General features: G+C 47.4%; 1 protein-coding gene across 2 annotated transcripts in view; it reads left to right on the forward strand.

Annotated features, from left to right (window-relative positions):
* Positions 1 to 24,841, forward strand: part of LOC119267591 — a 42,751-nt gene that overhangs the window by 11,218 nt on the left and 6,692 nt on the right. The window contains exons 2-5 of one of the 2 annotated variants that reach the window (XM_037549018.1): positions 2,272 to 2,442; positions 2,572 to 2,643; positions 2,933 to 3,156; positions 3,242 to 3,299. In XM_037549018.1, the coding sequence (XP_037404915.1) occupies positions 2,272 to 2,442; positions 2,572 to 2,643; positions 2,933 to 3,156; positions 3,242 to 3,299 (525 nt within the window). Of the gene's footprint in view, positions 1 to 2,271; positions 2,644 to 2,932; positions 3,157 to 3,241; positions 3,300 to 24,841 lie in introns of both variants that reach the window. The other variant, XM_037549010.1, reaches the window with a different exon arrangement.

The following is a 24,841-nucleotide window of genomic DNA, read 5'->3' on the forward strand; positions in this document are numbered from 1 at the left end:
GTAGGACCGCGAGGAAGACTCGCTGTCAGACTCCAGCCAGCGCCGCGAGCCGGCGGAACCGAGGTCGAGGTCGTCGGAGCTGCCGCGAGGGGACGCCATGGGTGGTGTGGGGGAGGGGCTGAGGAGGAGGGCTACCGGCGGGGATTCGCCGTCGGCGGGGCTGGTGGGGGCTGGGCTAGGGGAAGCGCGTGAGTATATCAAACTGAACATGGGTTTGGGTTTAGGTCATTGTACGGTGTGTTACGTGCTTCATAGGCGAAGCATATTTGGGTAGACAAGACATGTGGGAGGTGTTAAGGAGTATAGTATTGGTCTAGGAGTCCATATTAGTCTATTTCCTTCCTTGTACGCCAAGTCTTGTCTACCCAAATATGCTTCCCCTATTGAAAAACACCGTTATATTATGTGATGGAGGGAGTAGATTAATTGACTACAATTGTTTGTCTCTCCGTCTTTTTCAATAGGATTAACAAGATTAATCTTTCCTTAATAACTGAGTGTTATCTAAGAAAACTAACTACCAGGTTATAATGGGGAAGATAGTTAACTAATAAATAATAATTTCTATTCGATTTGTTTATTCATCTGCTTTTATATATGCCTGTATTGTTTAAGAAAACTAAATATCAAGTTTTATGATACAAAGGAAGCTTGGTTGACAAACTATGAGGGCGCATGGTTAAAACTTCACGAGTTGGGACTGAGATTGAGCGTGATCGAACTTAACTGTGTATCATATAGGATCATGGATGAACAAATACGAGTATACCACTATCGGTTCCAAAGCTCAGTTGAACCAAGCCCATGTATTTAATAGTGATACCACCTAATAGGCGCAAGGGTGTTCTAATCTTTCGATGAGATGGTAGCTATTGATTTTGGTGGAGCCGACTTTGACGATCCAACTACAACGTGCGACGACGTTGCTCCTTAGCAATCGCTAAACCAACTTCAAGAGGTTATTGACCACATCGGAGCACGATCAGCCTGGCTTTAATCCTTGCAAGCAATCAAAGAACAAGCAAGAACTAAGATGTGCAATATGGACATTGCAAATAAAGATGAAATTTTATTGATGAAAGTTGGCGTTCCGTAAGCGGTTTTGGTCTGGTCGTTGGACATGAGAGAAGTACGCAACGCTGTAACTATGGCTAACTTTTAACTAAACAAAACCCCAGTCTAAACGACGCCTTAAGGGCTGTATTTATAGGGGGACAGGGGGAATTTCATCCTCCCTTGGGAAGGTGGGACTAAACTCCATCCTAAGTCGTTTCCCCTACCCATACAGACTCTAAAAACAGCCTACATTATGGTATTTTAAATTACATGCTTCCATGGTGACATATGATGACTTGGACGAAGTGACATCTTGTTTATTTCGTCCAAGTCCTTATATATCATCATGGAAGCTTCAAAGTCTTGTAACCACCACTAGAAGCTCCATTCTTGTTCCCTGCTCACGCCTTCATCTCCATGCTTGATCATACTCCAATGTTCATCCTTCTTGTCCATGCTAGGCCCTTCATTCTTAAGCAAAACAAAAGTATCTAATTTAGGCAGCATCATATTCTCATGAACATTAGAAGTAGTTCCAAGAAACAAAAGTACCTTATAATTTAATTATCATGCGCGGGCACTAGTAATTGGTCTACCTTGTGTAGCAGTAGGGGCTATGTGTGTAACAGTGGTAGGGATGTCCTCATCAAATAGACTAGTTAATGTACATAGAGATAGACCTATTAACGAGTTCAATTAAGTGGAGCTCTAGTCTATCTTTTTGAGCTTTGGTAGAGCTGAGATCAAGTTCATACTCATACTGTGATGCTCAAACCCTAATGAATGGCACATGTACACTGTTCAGATGTATCTGATTTGCATATGTGTGGGTGAAAGATACACAATATACCAGTATCACACTAATGCCAGGAGGCAAATTGTTACAAGATTTTGGCACAGTGCTAGGATCGAAGATCTAAAACGATGCTTACAACACAAACAAAGGAGCGCCTAGCTACTTACGTCATTTTGCACAACACAAAAGCCACTTTTTGTAACCTATTATTTGAAGTTAGTACTTGGGCGCGAACAATGTGCAGAAGAGCAGACAAGCAATCGTCCTTCTGTTATTTTTACTTCAATTATGAGCGAATTGTTATTTGTAGCCGTTTTCCCAGTTATGTTGTCAAGAACTTGCCAGTTGCCAAAGGATTCAGAATTGATTTTCTACAAAGTTTGTGATAAACCCTTGAGTTATGCTTTTATATCTTGCAGGACTTCAGATCAGACTCTTCTAGAGGACATCATGTATCAAGTCAACGAGTAAGATTTCAGAGGAGAGTCAGGGCATGTCGGTATGACATAGATCAATTTACACCTAATTTCTTGTCAATCTTTGACTCATTGGTGCCCTCAGAAGAGGAAATTGCGAAGCAGAATCAGTTGGTAATAACTCTGAGCAGACTAATAAACAAGGAATGGCCAAATTCAAAACTTTACCTCTATGGATCGTGTGCTAATTCGTTTGGTTTCTCAAATAGTGATATTGATCTTTGCCTCTCTATTGATGACAAGGAAATGAGCAAGGTTGATATTATACTGAAACTGGCGGACATCCTTCAAGCTGGCAATCTCCAGAATATTCAGGCGAGATAAGCATATCCTCATGTTGTATTATGATGGATCAGAGATATTTTGAGTTGATGAAAATATGGATAATGTTCTGATCAACTTGCAGTATCATTAAGCATGTAATTTGATTCCATTATGAACTATGCATACAACAATCTCACGGATGGTCTCTGTATGTTAGCTATTGGTCATATATTTGTATTCATTATATCCAGTCAATTTTCATTTTCGAGGACCTCTTCAGTATGGGTATATAATTTGATTTTTTGCCAAACTTCTGATTTACTTCAATCAAATTTTGCAGGCATTAACTCGAGCAAGGGTCCCAATAGTGAAGCTTATGGATCCGGATACAGGCCTTTCCTGTGATATATGTGTCAACAATCTTTTAGCAGTTGTTAACACAAAACTTCTGAGAGACTATGCACAAATAGATCAAAGGTTACGGCAATTAGCTTTCATTGTGAAGCATTGGGCTAAATCTCGTCGTGTAAATGAAACATACCAAGGAACACTATCTAGTTATTCGTAAGTTGTCCATTTCTGATGATTTAAAAAATTATTATCATTGTCTTCACATGATCATGATCTGAATTCTTTTCTTCATATTCAGCTATGTAATAATGTGTATCCACCTCCTACAGCTGCGCAGAATACTCCCGTGTCTACAGGTATATGGAGTCTAATTCAACTATTGTATACTTGCGTTTGGTTACATACTAATATGTGTACCTACATCTGCAAAAAGTACTTTGCACTTCTAGGGCCCCATTGTGTTTATTGTTATTGCACAACTAGATTTGTGACACTTTCCAGTAGTCGAAATAACTTTAGAAAGAACTGTTTTTTTCGAGAGAACACAAAAGACCTTTGCGTTTCATTTCATTGAAAAAGGAAAGGGTTTGAGTTACAATCCTCCTATAGGAGGCAAATATAGAATGCGAAGGTGCGAAATCAAGTGAACATCCCAGGTCTGGGGGGGTGAGAGCTCTAAGCCCTAGCGCTCCGTCTCTGGCCCAGAGGGCCCCCTTGTCCTTGATCTTAGTCATCAGTGCAGCTACTGAGGGGTGGACTCTGTCGAAGACACAGTCGCTACGATGCTTCCAAAGCATCCATGGTATGAGCAGGGTCGAGGAGGTGAAGCTTTTGTGCATCGGCTTGGGCATGAGTTGCCACGCTGAGAGCTACCAGGAGTTGATCGACGACACGCTGTCAGGCGGGTTGCAGGGTATCCTCAACCAGCTTAGTGCCTCGTACCATACTTGCCGAGAGAAGGGGCAGGCGAGGAGGAGATGTTGGATGGTCTCTGACGCCTGGTCGCCAAGTGGGCAGCGCGCGGGGTGCTGCAGGCCGTGGCGGGCGAGGCGGTCAGCGGTCCAACATAGATCAAGATGGGCGAGCCAGTGGAAGAACCGGACACGCGGCGGTACCCAACACTTCCATGTAAGCTTCCAGGCATCGCAGGTGGTCGAGCCGTGGAGCGTGGCGAGGTAGGCAGACTTCACGGTGTAGGTGCCCTTCGAGCTCCACTTCCAGAAGAGGCAATCCGGCTCGACGGAGAGTGTCATATGCTCGATCATGTGCCATAGCTGCAGGTTGCCGATTTCCTGGATGCCAATGGTGCCCTTGATGTCGTGCGCCCAGGCCCAGTGGTTAGACTGAAGGCCGTCCGCAGCTTGCCGCGGCGTTTGGGGATGTAGGAGTATAGCAGTGGCGCTATCTCACAGACCGGACGACCTTGAATCCGGCTGTCCTCTTAGAACATGGCCTGCTGACCGTTGCCGATCTGCATGGTGGTGGAAGCAAAGAAGTAGGCGCGCTCGTCGGCGGAAAACTGCAGGTTAAGACCACTCCAATCTTTGGTGCTGTCGGTGCGGCTTAACCATAGCCAACGCGTGCGGAGCACGAGGCCGGTGCGCTCGAGGTCGTGGACGCCGAGTCCTCCAAGCGAGATCGACTGTGAGACGCGCCGCCAATTAATGTGGCAGTCGCCACCATTGGCTTCTGCGCGTCCAGCCTAGAGAATTCCTCTTTGGATTTTTTCAAGTGCCTTGATGATCCTCTTCGTAGGCACTAGCACGAGAGGGATTGTGCTGAGCACGACCTTTACGAACGCGAGATGGTTGGCCTTGTTCATGAGCCGTGCCTTCCACCCAGGGAGCATGCTAGCGGTTTTGTTGACCACGGGCTGAAGCTGAGCTGCGTAGGGGCGCCTGATCGTCAACGTGATGCCAAGGTAGGTGATAGGCAAGTCCATAATGGGGCAGCCTGTTAGATAAAACGAGAATAAACGAGACACGAGAGCACATAAATTTTTACGTGGAAACCCTTGCGGGAGAAAACCACGGACGCACGAAGGTGCAATTACTATGAGGAGGAGTATTACAAGCACGAGATGACATGCCTTCTTAGGTGCGACTACATGGGGTATATATGAGGGCAATACATAAGAGTCCTTGGAGGACAAGTAAACGAGTTGTACTCATATGTGTCGATGTCAACGCAAAGGCCCACACCGTATGTACTACGTCTAGTTCAATTCGGTAGAATTTGGATCACAATTTAACAATCTCCACCTTAGCCAAATTCCCTCCAGTAGTCGAAAAAGTAAATAACTCCATCCAAATCAGCATAAACACCTTGTGCGTCAAAGTCCATCGGACTAGTGAGAAGTACCAACTAAGCCTGAGCAAAGCTCAAACTTATTGGTAGGAACTGGCTTTGTCATCATATCTGCAAGATTATCATGAGTACTTATCTTGCATACCTTCAAATTGCCTTCAGCAACAACATCTCGAATATAGTGAAATCTGACATCAATGTGCTTTGTCCTCTCATGATACATTGGATTCTTTATAAGATATATAGCACTTTGACTGTCAGAAAATATGGTAGGGCAAGATGAATCTCCACAAAGCTCAGTGTACAAACCTCTCAACCAGATAGCTTCTTTGCATGCCTTAGAAATTGCCATATACTCGGCATCAGTAGTGGAACAAGCCACAATAGACTGCGAAGTTGCTCTCCAACTCACAGCACAACCACCAATGGTGAAAACATAACCTGTGAGTGATCTTCTCTTGTCCAAATCACCAGCAAAATCAGAATAAATAAAACCAACAAGTCCATCTCCAGTTTTCCCAAATTGTAAATAAGCATTAGAAGTACCTCGCAGGTATCTAAAAATCCACTGAACTGCTTTTCAATGCTCTTTTCGAGGATTAGCCATGTATATACTGACAACACTCAATGCATATGATAAATCCGGACGAGAACAAACCATGGCATGCATAAGCGAACCAACTGCACTCGAATAGGGAACTCTAGACATGTACTCAATATCTGCATCTGACTTAGGACATAAGCTGATGATAATTTGAAGTGTGCGGCTAATGGAGTACTTACTGGCTTGGCATTGTGCATATTAAAACGACGAAGAACTTTATCAATATATCCCTTCTGACTGAGATACACTTTTCCAGACGGTCTATCTCTGGATATTTCCATGCCAAGTATTTTCTTTGCTGCACCCAAATCCTTCATCTCAAATTTATTACTCAATTGCTTCTTTAGTTCATCAATATCTGACATACTCTTTGCAGCAATTAGCATATCATCAACATAAAGGAGCAAATAAATAGCTGAACCACTAACAGTTTTCAAATAAACACAACTATCATAATTAGACCTTTTGAAACCTTGAGAGAGTATAAAGGTGTCAAATCTCTTGTACCACTGTCTAGGAGATTGCTTCAATCCATACAGAGATTTATGTAACTTACAGACGAGCTTTTCTTTTCCAGGAATAACAAAACCTTCAGGTTGTTCCATATAAATATCCTCTTCTAATTCTCCATGTAAAAATGCAGTTTTAACATTCAATTGTCCAAGCTCAAAATCATGCATGGCAACAATACTGAGTAAAGTGTGAACAGAGCTATGCTTCACAACAGGAGAAAAGACTTCATTATACTCAATACCTGGAATCTAACTATAACCTTTAGCAACTAACCTTGCTTTATATCTTGTCTCATCATTAGGAGAAAACCTTCTTTCCTCTTGAAAACCCACTTGCAACGAATAGATTTCTTCTCTCTAGGTAATCTTACTAAATCCCAAGTGCCATTCTTTTCAAGTGATTTCATCTCATCATGCATAGCAGTCATCCACTTATTACTATCACCAGAAATAATAACCTCGGAATATGAAGAAGGTTTAGAATTACCTTCAGTTTCTTCTGCAACAGATAAAGCAAAAGAAACAATATTGCACTCTTCAAGTAACCTGTCAGGTTTATTAGTACCCCGCCTAACTCTGTCACGTGCGAGATTCCAATTGAGTGGAACAATAGGCTGATTTGGAGTGGGAGTGACATGCTCATCATCAACGACGGGATCAACATGTGCATCAACATTTTCCGTACCAGACCTATCACCTGAATCAATAACATGCTCCACCTGAACAGTAGGCCGCTGTTCACTCTCAAGAAGAATAGTAGTAGATGGAACATCATGTAACATAGCAGTTTCATTGAAGATAAATTTCTGCTAATAACAACCTTCTGGGTTTCAGGATTCCACAATTTAAAACCTTTAACACCAGAATTATAACCAAGAAAGATGCACTTAACAGCCCTAGGCTCCAATTTTCCATTATCAACATGAGCATAAGCAGTGCAACCAAAAACTCCCAACTGTGAATAATCAGCAGGTACCCGACCATACCTCAATTGGAGTTTTCTTATTAAGAGCAATAGATGGTGAACGGTTAATGAGATAACAAGCAGTGGAAGCGGCCTCAACCCAAAAACGCCTATGCAAACCTGCATTGGACAACATGCAACGGGCTTTGGAAATAATGGTCTTGTTCATACGCTTAGCAACACCGTTTTGTTGAGGAGTATATGGAACGGTGTAATGTCTGACAATGCCTTCAGACTTGCAATAATTCTTAAATTGCTTAGAACAGAATTCCATACCATTATCAGTGTGAAGTATTTTTACCTTCTTTTCAGTTTGTCTCTCAATCATAATCTTTCACTCCTTAAAAGCTGAGATTGCTTCATGTTTATGCTTCAAGAAATAAGGCCAAATTTTTCTTGAATAATCATCAATAATAGTCATCATTTAATTAGCACCACCTAGTGACTTTCTGCGAGATGGTCCCTATAAATCAAAATGAACATAATCAAGAATACCTTCAGTTGTATGAGTCGAAGTGTTGAACTTCACCATCTTGTGTTTGCCGAAGATACAATGCTCACAAAATTTTAATTTACCAAGTTCATATCCATCAAGACCTTTCTTATTTAACTCTGCTAAACCAAGTTCACTCATATGTCCCAGACGCATACGCCAAAGGTTAGCAGCATCACAATCAGAACTCTTTGAAACAACTGGAGTAGCGTTACCTGAAACGGTAGAACCTCGAAGGTAATAAAGACCATTGGTTGAACTTAAGTCATCTTTCATCACAACAAGGGAGCCTTTGGTGACCTTCAAAACACTATCTCCACCTGAATATTTGTACCCCTTTGCAATAAGGGCACTCATAGAAATAAGATTTCTCTTCATCTTCGGAATATACCAAACATCTGTCAAAGTTCTGATTGTGCCATCAAACATCTTGATTCGAATGGAACATATGCCTTCAATCTTGCATGGTGAATTATCAAAACCCAAAATGGAACCAGAAGTAGTGGAATCAAAAGTATTAAACCAATCGCTATGTGGACACATATGAAAAGCGCATGCAGTGTCAAGTACCCACTCATCATTGGTCTCAGCACATCCAGCAATAACGACAAGAGCATCATCGGAACTATCATCACAAGCAACGTTAGCAGAATTTTCACCTTGTTTGTTACCTTTCCTCTTTTCCTTGTTCTGCAACTTGAAACACACTGAGATGTCATGCCCGTCTCTCTTGCAATTGATGGATAAGTCTGTGTACTAGGGTCCTTGTGGGGCTGCAGCACATGGTCCTTGTGGCAGTTAGGAGGATAAAGTCCTGGACCATCAAGGACTGGCTGTTAGGATAGAGTTCTGTTCTTGACCATCAAGGACTGTCAGTTAGCATCTTAGACTAGCATGATGGATAAGTCTGTGTACTAGGGTCCTTGTGGGGCTGCAGCACATGGTCCTTGTGGCAGTTAGGAGGATAAAGTCCTGGACCATCAAGGACTGGCTGTTAGGATAGAGTTCTGTTCTTGACCATCAAGGACTGTCAGTTAGCATCTTAGACTAGCATCTTAGACTAGCATCTTAGACTGGCATCTTGGCAGCATCTTAGCATATGCCTTGGCTGGCTAGCAGCCTATAAATATGTATCCCCAACCCCTCGGGTTGGTATGGCATTGTGTGAGAAATAAACCAACGAAAATTGTCCCAACTCTCCTAGTGTCATCCACAACTATCAATGCTCAGGCTGAAAGGTCTAACAAGTGGTATCAGAGCCTCGTTAACTTGCACCCTGAGCATTTCCTGTGAGCAGCCCAAGTCGGTAGCAGCAGCTGCTTCGTCTGCCTCTGGTTACCTTCCTCCCTCCGGACTGTCGAGCAGCAGCTCGTCTTCATCAGCCTCCTCTTCACGCAACAGCCCCCCTGCAGCGAGCCATGTCTGCAGGTCGCTCTCAGCACACGGCTACCTCGAGCATGCGGCGCTGGCAAGAGGCCGAGCGCGCCGTGGCAGAGGAGCGTGAGCGAGCGGCTGTAGCAGCGGCTGCTGCGGCGGCAAGAGTGTCGAGGCTGGCTGCAGCGGAGCTGGCAGCAGCCAGAGCGGAGGTAGAAGCAGCCAGGGCGGAGGTAGAAGCAGCAGCAGCAGCAGAAGCAGCCCGTGAGGCTACGGCGGATGCCAAGGCACTCCGCGGCAGCCCCGGCAGCTCCAGCAGCTCCGCGCCTGCGGACGACGGCGCCGACGCAGATCGCGCCAAAGTGGCGCAGGAGCGGACGGCGCAGTGGGCAGCCGAGCACGCCCGCGCTCCAGGTGGAGGCGCGCACCGCGACGGCGGCTGCAACGACCAGGACCGCGGCCTCTACGAGGTCCGGACTGTGGTCAGGGATGTTGGTTCCAGTGTTGGGTGGCCTACCCTCACTAAAACCAACTACGTCGAGTGGGCCGGGATCATGAAGGTCAGGCTCCAGGTGCGGCGCATGTGGGAGGCAGTCCAGGACAGCAACGTCGACCACCTAGAGGATCGACGGGCGCTGGACACCCTCATCGCCGCAGTCCCGCCCGAGATGCAGTTCTCGCTTTCCAACAAGCGGACTGCCAAGGAGGCTTGGGACGCCATCGCCGCAGCACGCATCGGCAGCGACCGTGCTCGCAAGTCCACCCTGCAGGCACTTCGTAAGGAGTGGGAGAACCTGGGCTTCAAGCCAGGTGAGGACGTTGATGACTTTGCTCTCCGTCTCAACACTCTGCTGCAGAAGATGGTGAAGTTTGGCGATGCCACCTACACCGAGGAGAGAGCTGTCGAGAAGCTTTTTCGGTGCATTCCCGAGAAGTACAAGCAGATGGCTCGCTCGATCGAGTCGTTGCTGGACCTCTCCACGATGACGATCGAGGAGGCGATAGGTCGACTCAAGGTCGTCGACACCGACGAGCCACAGCCCCCCTCGGGGCCCGTCACCACCGGCGGGAAGCTGCTCCTAACTCGGGAGCAGTGGGATCCCAGCCTTGGTGACAAGAAGAAGGGGGAGCCTTCCTCCTCGACGGGCGGCCGCAAGCGTGGCAAGCAGCGTAAGGCGCGAAGAGGCCCCCCGGGCAGGGCACAAGGACGTGCCGAAGGTGACGCCCGCGGAGGCGCCAAGGACGGCGCCGCTGGCAAGCCTAGGCCGGCACAAGACAACAGTTGCCACAACTGTGGCCGGTTTGGCCATTGGGCCAATGAGTGTCGGCAACCACGACAAGGCCAGGCTCACGTCGCACAGGCGAAGGAGGAGGAGACGGCTCTGTTCATGGCGCATGCAAGCATTGAGCTACCCTCGGCGACTCCAGTCGCAAAGGCTTTCATCCACCTCGATGAGCCAAAAGCACATGCTCTTCTCGGCGATGGCTCCGGGAAGGACAAGGCTACGGGGTGGTGCCTCGACACCGGCGCCACCCACCACATGACCGGTCGAAGGGAATTCTTCGCCGAGCTCGACTCCGATGCGCGAGGCTCCGTCAAGTTCGGGGATGCCTCCGCTGTGGAGATAAAGGGCGTCGGCTCCGTCATCTTCACCACCAAGATGGGAGAGCACCGGCTGCTCACCGGTGTCTACTACATCCCCGCGCTAAGGAATTCCATCATCAGCTTGGGACAGCTGGATGAGAACGGCTCACGCGTGCTGATTGAGCATGGGGTCCTACGCATCTGGGATCGCCAGCGTCGCCTTCTCGCCAAGGTGCCCAGAGGTGAAAATCGACTCTACGTCCTTGATGTGCAGGTGGCACAACCGGTTTGTCTCGCTGTCCGTCGAGACGACGAGGCGTGGCAGTGGCATGAGCGCTTTGGGCACCTTCACTTTGAGGCCCTGAAGCGTCTAAGTGCCAAGGAGATGGTGCGAGGCCTGCCATGCCTCGACCATGTGGAGCAGTTCTGCGACATCTGCGTACTGACAAAGCAGAGACGACTCCCCTTTCCCCAACAGGCGAGTTTTCGGGCTAAGGAGAAGCTGGAGCTCGTGCACGGAGACCTGTGCGGCCCGGTGACGCCAGCCACACCAGGAGGTCGACGCTACTTCCTGCTGCTCGTCGACGATCTCTCCCGCTACATGTGGGTGATGATCCTCGGCAGTAAGGGAGAAGCGGCGGACGCCATCAGGCGCGCGCAGGTTGGTGTGGAGGCGGAGAGCGGCCGCAAATTGCGCGTGTTGCGCACTGACAACGGCGGCGAGTTCACGGCGGCTGAATTCGCGTCGTACCGCGCCGATGAGGGCATCCAGCGCCACTACTCCGCGCCGTACAGCCCGCAGCAAAACGGCGTCCTCGAGCGGCGCAACCAGACGGTTGTGGGGATGGCTCGGGCTCTCCTCAAGCAGAGAGGGATGCCGGCTGTCTTCTGGGGAGAGGCGGTGCTAACGGCCGTCTACATCCTCAACCGCTCTCCTACTAAGGCACTCGACGGCAGAACTCCATACGAGGCCTGGCATGGGCGGAAACCGGCGGTCTCTCATTTGCGGGTCTTTGGCTGCCTTGCGTTCGCCAAGGAGCTCGGCCACATCGGCAAGCTCGACGACAGGAGCACTCCGGGAGTCTTCATCGGCTACGCGGAGGGCTCAAAGGCCTACCGCATCCTCGACCCAAAGACACAACGTGTGCGCACAGCGCGAGACGTCGTGTTCAACGAAGGGCGAGGGTGGCAATGGGACAAGGCGGTGGACGACGGCTCGACGCCGACGTATGACGACTTCATTGTCGAGTACGCTCACTTCAAGGAAGCTGGGGGAGCAAGCAGCTCCTCTTCACCGGGCACGTCTACCCCGGCCCCCAAAACTACATCGACTCCGGCGCCTGCTACACCGACGACACCACAACCGGCGACGCCGCATACTCCAGCCCCGGCGGTCGCCACTCCGGGCTCGTCTTCATCAGCACCAGCTCACGCAGAGCACAACCCGATGAAGTTCGCTTCCCCGCTCACTCACGATGAGGAGCGGGTCGACGCATGGTATGGAGGCGAACCGCTGCGGTACCGCACGATGGATAATGTGCTCGGCGACCAGCCGGTGCCAGGACTGGTGCCACGTGACCTGGAGGCGCAGCTACAGCTCGTGTGTGAAGACGGCGAACCACGGTCCTTTGCAGAGGCCGAGAGAGACGCGGCATGGCGCGCCGCGATGAAGTTGGAGATGGATGCGGTCGAGCAAAACCGCACCTGGGAGCTTGCTGATCTCCCTCGAGGTCACCGCGCAATCACCCTTAAGTGGGTGTTCAAGCTGAAGAGGGATGGAGCCGGCGCCATCATCAAGCACAAGGCTCGTTTGGTGGCCCGAGGCTTCTTGCAGCAGGAAGGAGTCGACTTCGACGACGCTTTCGCTCCCGTGGCACGGATGGAGTCCGTGCGACTTCTCCTTGCGCTGGCTGCCCAGGAGGGCTGGCGTGTCCACCACATGGACGTTAAGTCGGCATTCCTCAACGGCGACTTGAAGGAGGAAGTCTACGTGCATCAGCCACCGGGGTTTACGATTCCCGGCCAGGAGGGCAAGGTGCTCCGCCTGCGCAAGGCTCTCTATGGCCTGCGGCAGGCACCCAGGGCGTGGAACGCCAAGCTGGACTCCACGCTGAAGAAGATGGGTTTCGAGCAGAGCCCGCATGAGGCTGCCGTCTACCGACGGGGGAGTGGAGGAAATGCCCTGCTGGTGGGCGTCTACGTTGACGACCTGGTGATCACCGGCACCAAAGATGCAGAGGTGGCGGCGTTCAAGGAAGACATGAAGGCCACGTTCCAGATGAGTGACCTGGGGCTCCTCTCCTTCTATCTAGGGATTGAGGTGCACCAGGACCACTCCGGGATCGCGCTTCGACAGTCCGCCTACGCCAAGCGCATCGTTGAGCTAGCTGGGCTCATCGACTGCCATCCAGCTCTCACTCCGATGGAGGAGAGGCTGAAACTAAGTCGCGACAGCACGACGGAGGAAGTGGATGCTACGCAGTACCGACGCCTTGTGGGGAGCCTTCGCTACCTCACTCACACACGGCCGGACTTGGCATTCTCTGTCGGCTATGTCAGTCGGTTCATGGAGCGACCAACGTCGGAACACCAGCAGGCAGTGAAGAGGATCGTCCGCTACATAGCAGGGACCCTCGACCACGGCCTCCATTACCCTAGGTGCCCTGGGGCGGCACACTTCGTCGGGTACAGCGACAGCGACCACGCCGGCGACATCGACACCAGCAAGAGCACGAGCGGGATCCTCCTCTTCCTCGGCAAGTGTCTCGTGAGCTGGCAATCAGTCAAGCAGCAGGTGGTGGCCCTGTCCAGCTGTGAGGCTGAGTACATAGCGGCCTCCACCGCCTGTACTCAGGCGCTCTGGCTTGCTCGACTGCTTGGTGATCTTCTCGTTCAAGACACCAGAACGGTGCAGCTCCTGGTGGACAGCAAGTCCGCCCTGGCCCTGGCAAAGAACCCCGTGTTCCACGAACGGAGCAAGCACATCCGACTGAGGTATCACTTCATCCGCAGCTGTGTGGAAGAAGGGAGCATCGAGGCGAGCTACATCAACACCAAGGATCAACTCGCAGACCTGCTCACCAAGCCCCTTGGGAGGGTCAAGTTCCTCGAACTTTGCTCCAGGATTGGGATGATTCAACTCTCCCACAAGACGACGTACAAGACTTAGGGGGAGAATGATGGATAAGTCTGTGTACTAGGGTCCTTGTGGGGCTGCAGCACATGGTCCTTGTGGCAGTTAGGAGGATAAAGTCCTGGACCATCAAGGACTGGCTGTTAGGATAGAGTTCTGTTCTTGACCATCAAGGACTGTCAGTTAGCATCTTAGACTAGCATGATGGATAAGTCTGTGTACTAGGGTCCTTGTGGGGCTGCAGCACATGGTCCTTGTGGCAGTTAGGAGGATAAAGTCCTGGACCATCAAGGACTGGCTGTTAGGATAGAGTTCTGTTCTTGACCATCAAGGACTGTCAGTTAGCATCTTAGACTAGCATCTTAGACTAGCATCTTAGACTGGCATCTTGGCAGCATCTTAGCATATGCCTTGGCTGGCTAGCAGCCTATAAATATGTATCCCCAACCCCTCGGGTTGGTATGGCATTGTGTGAGAAATAAACCAACGAAAATTGTCCCAACTCTCCTAGTGTCATCCACAACTATCAATGCTCAGGCTGAAAGGTCTAACAGCAATATCTACAATATTTCTTGTCTCTGGATTGCGACCGGCCCCTCTAGCTGTTTTTACTTTTGCCTTTGTTTCCATTATGTGAGTTCTTTTCCTTTGTCCTGCCACGAACAGATAATCCCTCAGCTTGGGATGAACTTGAACCATCATGAGGCACCATTAGTTTCATCTTCTCCTTAAGAGTTCAAAGCTTCATAAACTTCATGAAGTGTGAGAGTATCACGACTGCATAATATGGTGTCTCTAAAATTGGTATAAGAACTTGGCAGTGAACAAAGTAACATTAAAGCAGTATCTTCCTCTTCATACTTAATCTCCGTTGCAGCTAGATCAGATATGATCTCTTTAAATTCTAAAATATGAACCAAAACATTACCTCCCTCGGGTAACCTGTGCAGGAATAATTTTTGCTTCAGATGCATCTTGCTGGTGAGGTCTTTTGTCATGCAAATCCCTTCTAGCTTTAACCATAGAGCGGCGGCAGTTTTCTTGCTCAAAACTTCTTGCAAAATATTATTATGCAAATGGAGTTGAATTTGTTACAAAGCCTTACGATCTATTCTTTTCTCCGCATCAGTCCTGTCCTGAATCTGATTCTTCCCAAAACTATCCACTGCTTCATCATAGTCGGCATGTGCCAACAGCGCCCGCATCTTGACTTGCCATAGGGTAAACCTTGTGTCACGATCCAACAACGGAACATCGTACTTCATGGATGCCATGAGTAGATTAAATCTGTGTTCACAAAGTAGTACAAGCCGATAGAAAAATTCTTGACAGATTTAATATGCGGACCAAGAACCAGAAGAAATAGCACCTGCTAGTTCACTGGTGGCCGTAGCAATTGAAGATCCGAACCAATACTAGTAGCCTCAAGGTGAACAGTAATCCAAAATCAATCAGTACTAGTACTTGAGCTGATCCCTTTGTGTGATGACGTGTAGCGCGGAAGTAGTAGATCAATCAGGCACTGGCTTGACCACGTGAAGGTGGAGCAATCAAATCGTCCTTGAGCCTCGGGACTTGTAGCCTGTACGTGGAGCAGCGACGACAACTTGGCGGAAGGCTGTAGCGTTCGGTCGATCTGTACGCGTATGTACGATACTCCTGTCGGTCTTGGGTAGCAATGCTGCTGATAAATCACCCGTGCAGCAGACCTCGTCTCGGACTCGGCGGAACGCACGGACACGACGGCGCACACAACAACAACCCTAATCTCTCGTCTCAAATCTTGTATCTGCAACTTGGCTCTGATACCACTTGTTAGATAAAACGAGAATAAACGAGACACGAGAGCACACAAATTTTTACGTGGAAACCCTTGCGGGAGAAAACCACGGACGCACGAAGGCGCAATTACTATGAGGAGTATTACAAGCATGAGACGACAGGCCGTCTTAGGCGACTACATGGGGTTTATATGAGGGCAATACATAAGAGTCCTTGGAGGACAAGTAAACAAGTTGTACTCATACGCGTCGACGTCAACGCAAAGGCCCACACCGTATGTACTACGTCTAGTCCAATACGGTAGAATTTGGATCACAATTTAACCCAGCCAAGTAAGTTGATGACAAGCGCAGCTTCGTTGGCATCGTAGCGAATAAGGGTGGCCGAGCTCTTTAGGTAGTTCGCCTGGAGGCCCGAGGCACGCCCAAAGAGCTGTAGGATACCCTTCACTGCTAGGATTGCGCTCCGCGAGGGGTGGCAGAATAGGATCACATCGTCCGCATATAGCGAGACGGCGAGGGTCGGTCGCCGGGGGTGAAGCTGCTGCAGGATGCCCAGCTCGGTGGCGCGGCACAAAAGGCGGCCAAGCATGTCGACCGCGGTATATAAGGTTGAAGTCGCCGCAAAGCATCTACGGCCCGGGCATTCATCGCGGATGTCGTGTAGCTCTTGCAAGAAGGCTACCTTGGCGTCGTCATGCTGCGGTCCATAGACCACGGTGATCCACCACGGCGTGCCGGCGCCGGATGGGGTAGAGACCTTAGCAGACAAGGCGTTGGTGGTGAAAAGAGGATCGGTGATGGTCACCTCTGTACTCGTCCAGGCCAACAGAATACCGCCACGGGTCCCTATCGCAGGTAGGTGCACATAATTGTCAAAATCCGAGCCAAGGGCCTTAAGGACAACCGATGAGTTAAATATGGTGGCAGCAAAAAGTAAAGACTTCGCACATGAACGTAAAGGAGGGGTTTGGAGATAATCAAACGCAATGAAGACACGGTGATTTTTCTCGTGGTTCCGGTAGGTGGTGTTGTCGTACATCCACGTTGGAGACTTGAACTCACGGAGGGTAATGGCTGCGCGGGTGCACGAAGGGCTCCACCCACAAGGGTCCACGAAGAAGCATCCTTGTCTATGCAATCATGGCTTACGCCCACAAAGGACTAGCCTCACTTGGGTAGATCTTCACAAAGTAGGCGATCTCCTTGCTCTTACAAACTCCTTGGTTCAACTCCACAAGCTTGGAGGCTCCCAAGTGACACCTAACCAATATAGGAGACACCACTCTCCAAAAGGTAATAGATGTTTTTGATGATGAACTCCTTGCTCTTGTCTTCAAAAGATAGTCTCGTCAACACTCAAACACTCATAGATTTTGGCTATGTGGTAGGAGAGGTATTGTGCTTGCAATCCTCCTTGATACGTGTGGTGCTCAGCTCAAACATAAATGTGTAAAGGGTCGGAGGGTCAAGTAGTATACCATCCATGAGAGAACGAAGTAGACACACATAAAGGATGGAATTCACCTTAGTATATGTGATGTGCTTGTCCCTTGGGTACAGAGCCAGGTGATAACCCTAGGGTGCTTTGCACCATCTCCTGCCCCCCCTCCCCCTCTTGAAAGATCCTAGATCGAAGTCGTCACAAGAGTGGAACTTGTCAACCACCATGTACTCACCATCATCTTGATGTTCTATATGGCCCACTCTCCAAAGTCGCTCCTAAATCCATGAGATGCATCTTGCAAACAACATGAAAGTGTAGCCCATTCATGAAGCTCATATCAAGATGGTACAAAGGGAATGAGTTCACCTTAGGAAGGTTCCCAAAACACTTGTTGGCAAGTACTAAACCCATTAAGCGTCGCGTGAAGGGCGGCCAACCAGTTATGCCACGTGGCGTAAGTTAGTTGGCCGCGGTGAAAAAGCTTTGGGGATATTATTTTTAGATGGAGGTGAGGAATTTTTTAAATGTTTTTTTCTTTTTAGATGTAGGTGATGACCCCATACATTTTTTACAATGGAGGGCTACACAGTGGCGCTCGTTTGTAGGCTGCATTGATGATTTTTTTTTCTTTTATTTTTTACTTCTTTTTCTAGATGGAGGCGAGGATTTTTTTTAATGTTTTTCTAGATGAAGGCGAGGACTTCGTCTATCTTTTTAAATGAAAATGTGCACACAACTTTCTCTCAAGCGGCGCCACAGGGTGTATGTCTTCTCGCGGGCAAGATGTCTCATGACGGCACCACCTTCTGATTCCTTTGAAATGAGCAAACAGAACATAAACTTGGAAACACAAAGGTGGTAAGCATGAACACGGTGTCCATCATGCATGTGGTGGTTCACCCAACAAGTGTTGTCATCATGCTTATCATAAGGTGTGAGAAAGAAAGGTTTCATGGCATAAGAGTATGTGAAGTGAGCACAACCAAAGACATCATGCTTGTTATAGGTGTGAGAAAGAAAGGTTTCAACTTATCTCTATTGCACAGCCCAAGGGGCATATATGCTGCCATGGTTTGAGGGAAAGTCCCATGCTCAACTATCTCGTCACTGTCGCCAAGGATGCAAGCCAAATGGTGTGATTCATAATCATTCGAGCAAAGTTACAAAGGAAATAATAGAAACCTGAAACAGACCAACTATAAGTGAAAAAAGAAGTGAGACCAAAGGTAGCTTGTAGCTTACTAACAACTACTCATCAATGTGTTAGGTTACAATCACACTGAAGTATGACATTTATGGTGCATTGGATACTATTTACTCGACCGATGCGACTCAGTTGACAAAATGGGAAAGCTGGAAGTTAAAGGTGGTAATGACATGTAAGAATGTCGAGGTAGAATCCATAGCAAATAGGTTACGAAGAAACAGAATGCAATGATTGGGTCTTCTACATCAGGAGGTCTCTGGAGATAGAGCCTCCCAGCTACCAGACATACCGTAGCAAATAGGTTACAAAGAAACACAATGCAATGACTACGTTATCTACATTCAAAGGTCTTCCTCTAACTATCTGGTTATTACTTTCATTACGGGAGATTGGCAAGCACACAAAAATACATCTATATAGTCCTCGCTCTAGTAATGGTAGGGAACCGCCACCACATATATCCGTGATATGTAAAGGGGGAGAGGTAAATTACCTTGTCGAGAACTAATTGTCAGCCTGGTGCAACTGCCATACATGCCACAGCTAAATAAATCAGCATGGATTATCTATCCAGCTCTCATAAGCACTTGGGTACACGAAAATAGGCAGAATAATTAGCATCAATCAACGTGGGCAAAAACAGGCAGAGGAGATTACAATGAAAAATCATATGAGAGGTTTCCTATGATTATGCCATATACAGAACTCACTCTCTGTGGTGTTTGTCCTGAAGCTCGATCGTTGGCAAATCTCCTTCCATAGAAGAGCACTTGGGGTCTGAGCATTGGTAGTGGGATCCAACAGGTGTAGCAGATTTGTGGCATGTGGCACACAAAAAATACTCACCAGCATGGGCCAGAGCCCAGCCAAGTGACAGTCACCGTTCAAAAGAAATGCTTATTCCACATAGAGAGTAGGAAGTAGCATAAGAAAGTGAAGAGAAATAGAAAACAAGTCCATTGAAATAAACACTAACAACAAAAACAAATTACAAATGCTGCTGCAACTATTTCCTGAGTTGAAACAATGAATAAAATAAATAGGCTTCAGATTAGAAGTAGCGAGTACTTAGAATAGCAAGAGAAATAGGATCATAAGAAATAATCCTGGAATTAAAACCATGTGATGTCTTTATTATAATATCAAGAGAAATAGGTTGATGGGGCTTAGGATTCTAACATATATATATTTATGAAGCGATCGTAAGATTACCTCGGGTGAAGAATAACTTATTCTGCACCCTGGGTGATGAATAGTAACACTATTTCACAAATATAACAAAAACTATGGGTTCATATGCAATTTTTTCATGTAACTTGCTTTGAAATATCTTAGATATATTATATGAACATATTTAAAATAATAAAATTGTATATATAGTACCACATGGTAGTATATGAGATATGTGGGGTAACTACCACTGGGTGGTAGGATGGATTTTCCCTATATATATATATATATATATATATATATATAAAATTTTCTGTACTCCTGGGAGTATGTACTCCCACGTTCAATATACCTCATAATCAAATGTTTTGTACCTCTTTTTCATTCTCAATATACCGTATTACTTATTCTAAGATAGCTCAATACAAATTTTATGAAAGAATATCATCAAGGCTCATAGTTTACGTAATATACCATTTGTACGTATAAAATAACAATTTATGTGCGTACAAAATAAAATACATGCACCCAAATGGAATTTTTTTACAAAACTCACTTTTAGGTATCTAGTAATAATTAATAAGGTATATTAAAAATAATAATGAGGTATAGTGGTATCAACTATGTGGTATATGAAGAGCGGGAGTATATACTCCTAGGAGTACACAAGCATTATCATATATATATATATATATATATATATATATATATATATATATATATATATATATTTAATACGACTATATGTGTCCTGGACATATGGTCTGCACATGAAAGAAAAATCAGGAAAAAGAGAACTCTCTTTGCCTAGTCGTCGACACTCATGACCAACACTATGCGATGATGGGACAAGGCGTGACTGGCTAGTAATTGGTGATCTGGGCGTCGTACATGCTTCCCCACCTCATGGCTGACCTCCTCCCATCTCAGAGCAAATAACACTGTTACCTAGGCAGTGGCAGACTACCTTTTTAACATAGCTAGATCTTGGTCCTTTGAGATATCCATTCTACTGAACATGTGGTTTGAGAAATGGTTTTCTAAATATAAAGGAGGCATATCTTTGTTAGACAAGAAAGGAAACAATCTGAATAATAATAGGTGGTATAACATAGTCTTCATGAACAGAAACGGCAAAGCCAATAACTACCTTTTGATAATGACCATACCTCATGAAACTCGAAAGCGCTGTCTGGCAATAAAAAGATCACCGCAAGCCATCTGTTACATCCCTAGTCTGGTAATCACCTAGGCTAGTTATTCTTTGTTGTATCATGTTTAAATTTCTTTTAAACTTGAAATGGGGATTGAGTAAACCCTAGCATCAAATTAAATCTAATAGGTTCAAATAAAAATATATCAATGAACACAAAATGCCCTTCAGAAAAGTTCATGATTTTTGATAAAGGTGAAAACCTTTGCCAAAAATGATGCACATATTTCTAGGTCATTTTTGGATTTTTGAATTAACACAAAAGTATTTGAATTGGAGCCATTTAAATGCTATATATATTATCATACATGGCACTACTCTCTGAACCTGCATGTGAACCAACATCAAATCAGTAAGACCAATATTTCAGATGGGGGGGTGTGCAATGGAGAAAATTCTGAAACATGAGCATCTGGTCTTGCTACCTACTCTCATTCTGAAAATCAAGACAGTGGAATGTAATCTATTCCCTCCGTCTCAAAATATAAGACATTTTTTGATGCTATCATAGTGCCAAAAAACGTCTAACATTTTGGGACGGAGGGAGTATTTCAGTATGAAGAAACCAAGGCTTAAGGCTCTCAACATAGGTAACAATTGAGATGCCACAATAGCCAAAACATTCTGACTGGAACCAATAAGAGAACCCCACCTCAAGTCAAAGATCTTAAATATAGACATCCTTTTTTAGTGATGGCTACCAGCTGCAAAATGAGTGAGGCAAGAAGAATGCACGAGAAAACTCACCACACCAAAAGGGCGACACCACTGGCGTTAATCTGGGCCCGGTGGATGCCGAGGGGTGATCCTGTAGTCGTCTATGGTGTGCTTGTTGGTGCTGCTGATTTGAGGAAGAGATAACGATGCGCAGCACCAGCTGCCGCCGCTCTGTTCCGTTCGCCGCCACCGCCGGCGACGCCACATGGCTCGAGGCCCTATCACGGTCGCAGGGGAGGAGACGAGGACAGACACCGGAGAGGTGAGTGGATGACGGCGACGGCGGCTGGCCTCCGTACCAGGCTCGCAGGGGAGGGCGTGGAGGAAAGGAGGTGGAGCGGCAATGACGACGGTGGCGATGTGGCAGGGAGACGAGGCAGCTGCTACGCGAGGAGGGATGGGAAAGGGGGGAGGGGAGAGGCGCTGCGCTAGGTTTTTACCACCCACCCCGCACATCCCATTCTTCGCGTACCAAGAGCCGAAAAAACCCATCTTATTTTCTGGAGACCACGTATAAGGAGCCCACCCGTCATCAGCCCCTGGATGCTGCACATGCATCGTCGAAGGATTTGAAATTTTAACGGCGTAGGGATTGTCAGGCACTTAAACCGTTCAATAGTGAAAATACCGAACGGTTCAATTCATCCCATCGCGTGAAGGCCTCCAGAATGGCGGGTAGTCCAGCAACCTTTCTAGTTAGATAGGAGGCCTTGATCCCACTAGGGGAGATAAGATGAGCAAAGCTCTCTCAGTTATAGTTAAAAGGCACTAGTTATGAACACCCTGCAGGATTGCCTCAAGCCTGGTTGCTACAGATGAGAGAATCGAGATAGACCTATAGGTGTGCGCGCGGGTGGGGGGGGGGTCTGCCTAATGTAGCAACGGTGAGTAACAACCTATGTTCTGATGCTTGCGAGGTCAAGGGACCGAAGTGATAAATGAAATCAGTGTTGGGTGTTGGGTGGAGATAACCGAAGACACGGGGATGAATATGTATCCATTTACTTCCTTGGAGCGAAGCTAGTCACTGTTGGAGAGGTGGGAAACCACAAAACCTTCCTACACCACGAGGCTGATGTCCAACCACTCGCGGTAGACCTTGAGACGGCCTCCAAACCTTTACAAACAATGGGGTAATTCACAACCTCACCGGTGCTCCTACCGCCTAGGAATCTCCAACCTCTTAAGAGTAACAAGATCAAAAGGGAATGTGTCAGGACCCTGCCTGAAGATAACAACAGCGGCAGCTTCTTCAGTTAACTCGGCGTAACGCTTCGTGAGGATGATTCAAACTGGACCAACCGATCGCCATCCAGTGCACCCCAACCCTCGTACCGCTTCGCGCACTGGCGGGATGATCTGGAGCGTGGATTGTTGATCGGACGGTGGCCGCTACTTCAGCTGTCACTGTTACCTTTCCGGCAACTCCACTTACTCTGTTATTTCCTCTGTTTACTTTTACTCATGTAATGGCTATAAAGCCAGGATCGAGAGGCTGGGAGAGGCATCGAGTAATTGTATTAGGGTTTCCCCCTAGCCGCCGTGTTCCGGCTGGCAAATCTGTTCCTCTTGCTGTAAGAAACCCTAAGTTAATACCACCCAATTTCACCCCCCTGTTCTTGATGTTTTCTGAAATTGCGAGTAGCTAGAGTCCCCCCATAGCTCGGGCCTTACAATTTGGTATTCAGAGCCGACGGTTCTTGGCGGAGTGAGAGATCTGGTAAAGGGTTGGGGCCATCCTCCTTCCTTTGTCAACCCAGATCGGCGGCGGCGGAGAAGTTCTGGTGGCGTAGGCGGCGGTAGACAGCTCTGGTGTTAGAGGCTGCGGGGTAGTGGTTGCTGAAGAACACTTCTTCGGTCTAAAATCCCACCCACCCTTCCCTCTTGAACACCATCGGCGGCGGGAACGACGGCGTCAAGCTCGGGTTGCAGCTTCTGCTGTGGTAAAATTCCTCGCTTGGCCCCGTTGTTCGTTTTCTGATCTGTCGGGTCTCAAAGTGCTCTGCTTTGAGTAAAACCGGACGGATCCGATGGGAGCACCACCAGAATCATCGACCACGACAGACTTGGAGATGCAGTCCCTCAAGTTGGACGTCAAGCTGCTGCAGCAGAATAGAGAACAAGATCGGCAAGATTTCCAAGAGTTTCAAGTCACAGTCAATAAGAACTTCAATGATGTTCAGAAAACCTTGCTAGAAATGCAGTCTTCTCTGACTCACTTGATCACTGCTTTACACCCACGAGATCCAGGTCCAACAACTCCTTTGGGAGCACAGGGCAGTGTCCACCAAGTTACACCTCAAGCACAAGTAAGGAATGCACCAGAGGCATTCAATACCCCTCCTACAGCTGGTTCTGGAGTGCTACATGATGTCGAAACAGGCAAGGAACTTCACCTGGATGGCACTGTTAAACAGCCTTACAGACATCCCCATTTTGGACAGATTAAGCAGCCGGCTCAACCTCCTGTGGAAAAACAAGGGCAACCACAAGTGACCCTTCCTGACCAACAACAGCAACTTGAGCAAGTGGAAGTTCAGGTGGAAGGCCAGAGAAGACCTGGTAGAGATCCACTGTTAACTGACAGAAGAAACCCAACTCTAGTCAAGCCTGCTAAAATGAACATGCCTGAATTTGAAGGAGATAACACAGACTCCTGGATTCAAACCATGGACCTTTACTTTGATGCTGCTAGAACCCCACCTGAAACCAAAACTGAGATAGCAGTCACTTACTTGAAAGGACCCGCCATTGAATGGTGGAGAGGAACTGGTTATATTGCAGCAACTATGCCCTGGTACAGGTTCTGTAGACACCTAGGGGACAGGTTCTCTGAATCTTCTGTTTGTGATAATGTCAGGAGTTTTCATGCTCTCACACAGACAGGATCTGTTAAGGAATATGTACTCCAGTTTGAGCAACTGATGAACTTGATGAGAAGAGATAATCCTGCCCTACCTGACTCTTACTACATGAACAGTTTCATTTCTGGTTTGCATGATAGCATACAACATCTCATCCAATGCCATGAACCTCAAACATTACAAAAGGCTATTTGGTTAGCTAGAAGATTGGAGCAAACTCAACCTCCCCGAAGACAAGCAGCACCAAACGCCCCTTCCTGTCAGGAGACAAGTGCAGTTCATTCCTAACAGACCTCAGAATATTACCCCATCTGCTGTTATTGAACAAGCTAGATTAAAGGGAGTCTGCTATAAATGCAATGAAAAGTGGTTCCCTGGACATAGGAAGTATGCAAAATGTCCCAACAGGCCCAAGTTCAAGCTCTACAAGGCCAAGTTCCTGAAGATGCTGAAATAATATATTTCACTGATTTTGAAGAAGAATTGAAAGAGATTGCTGCTGAACTGCCTGACCAGAACTTACAAAT

This window comes from Triticum dicoccoides, chromosome 1A (genome assembly GCF_002162155.2).
Source record: "Triticum dicoccoides isolate Atlit2015 ecotype Zavitan chromosome 1A, WEW_v2.0, whole genome shotgun sequence".
Taxonomy (NCBI): Eukaryota; Viridiplantae; Streptophyta; class Magnoliopsida; order Poales; family Poaceae; genus Triticum; species Triticum dicoccoides.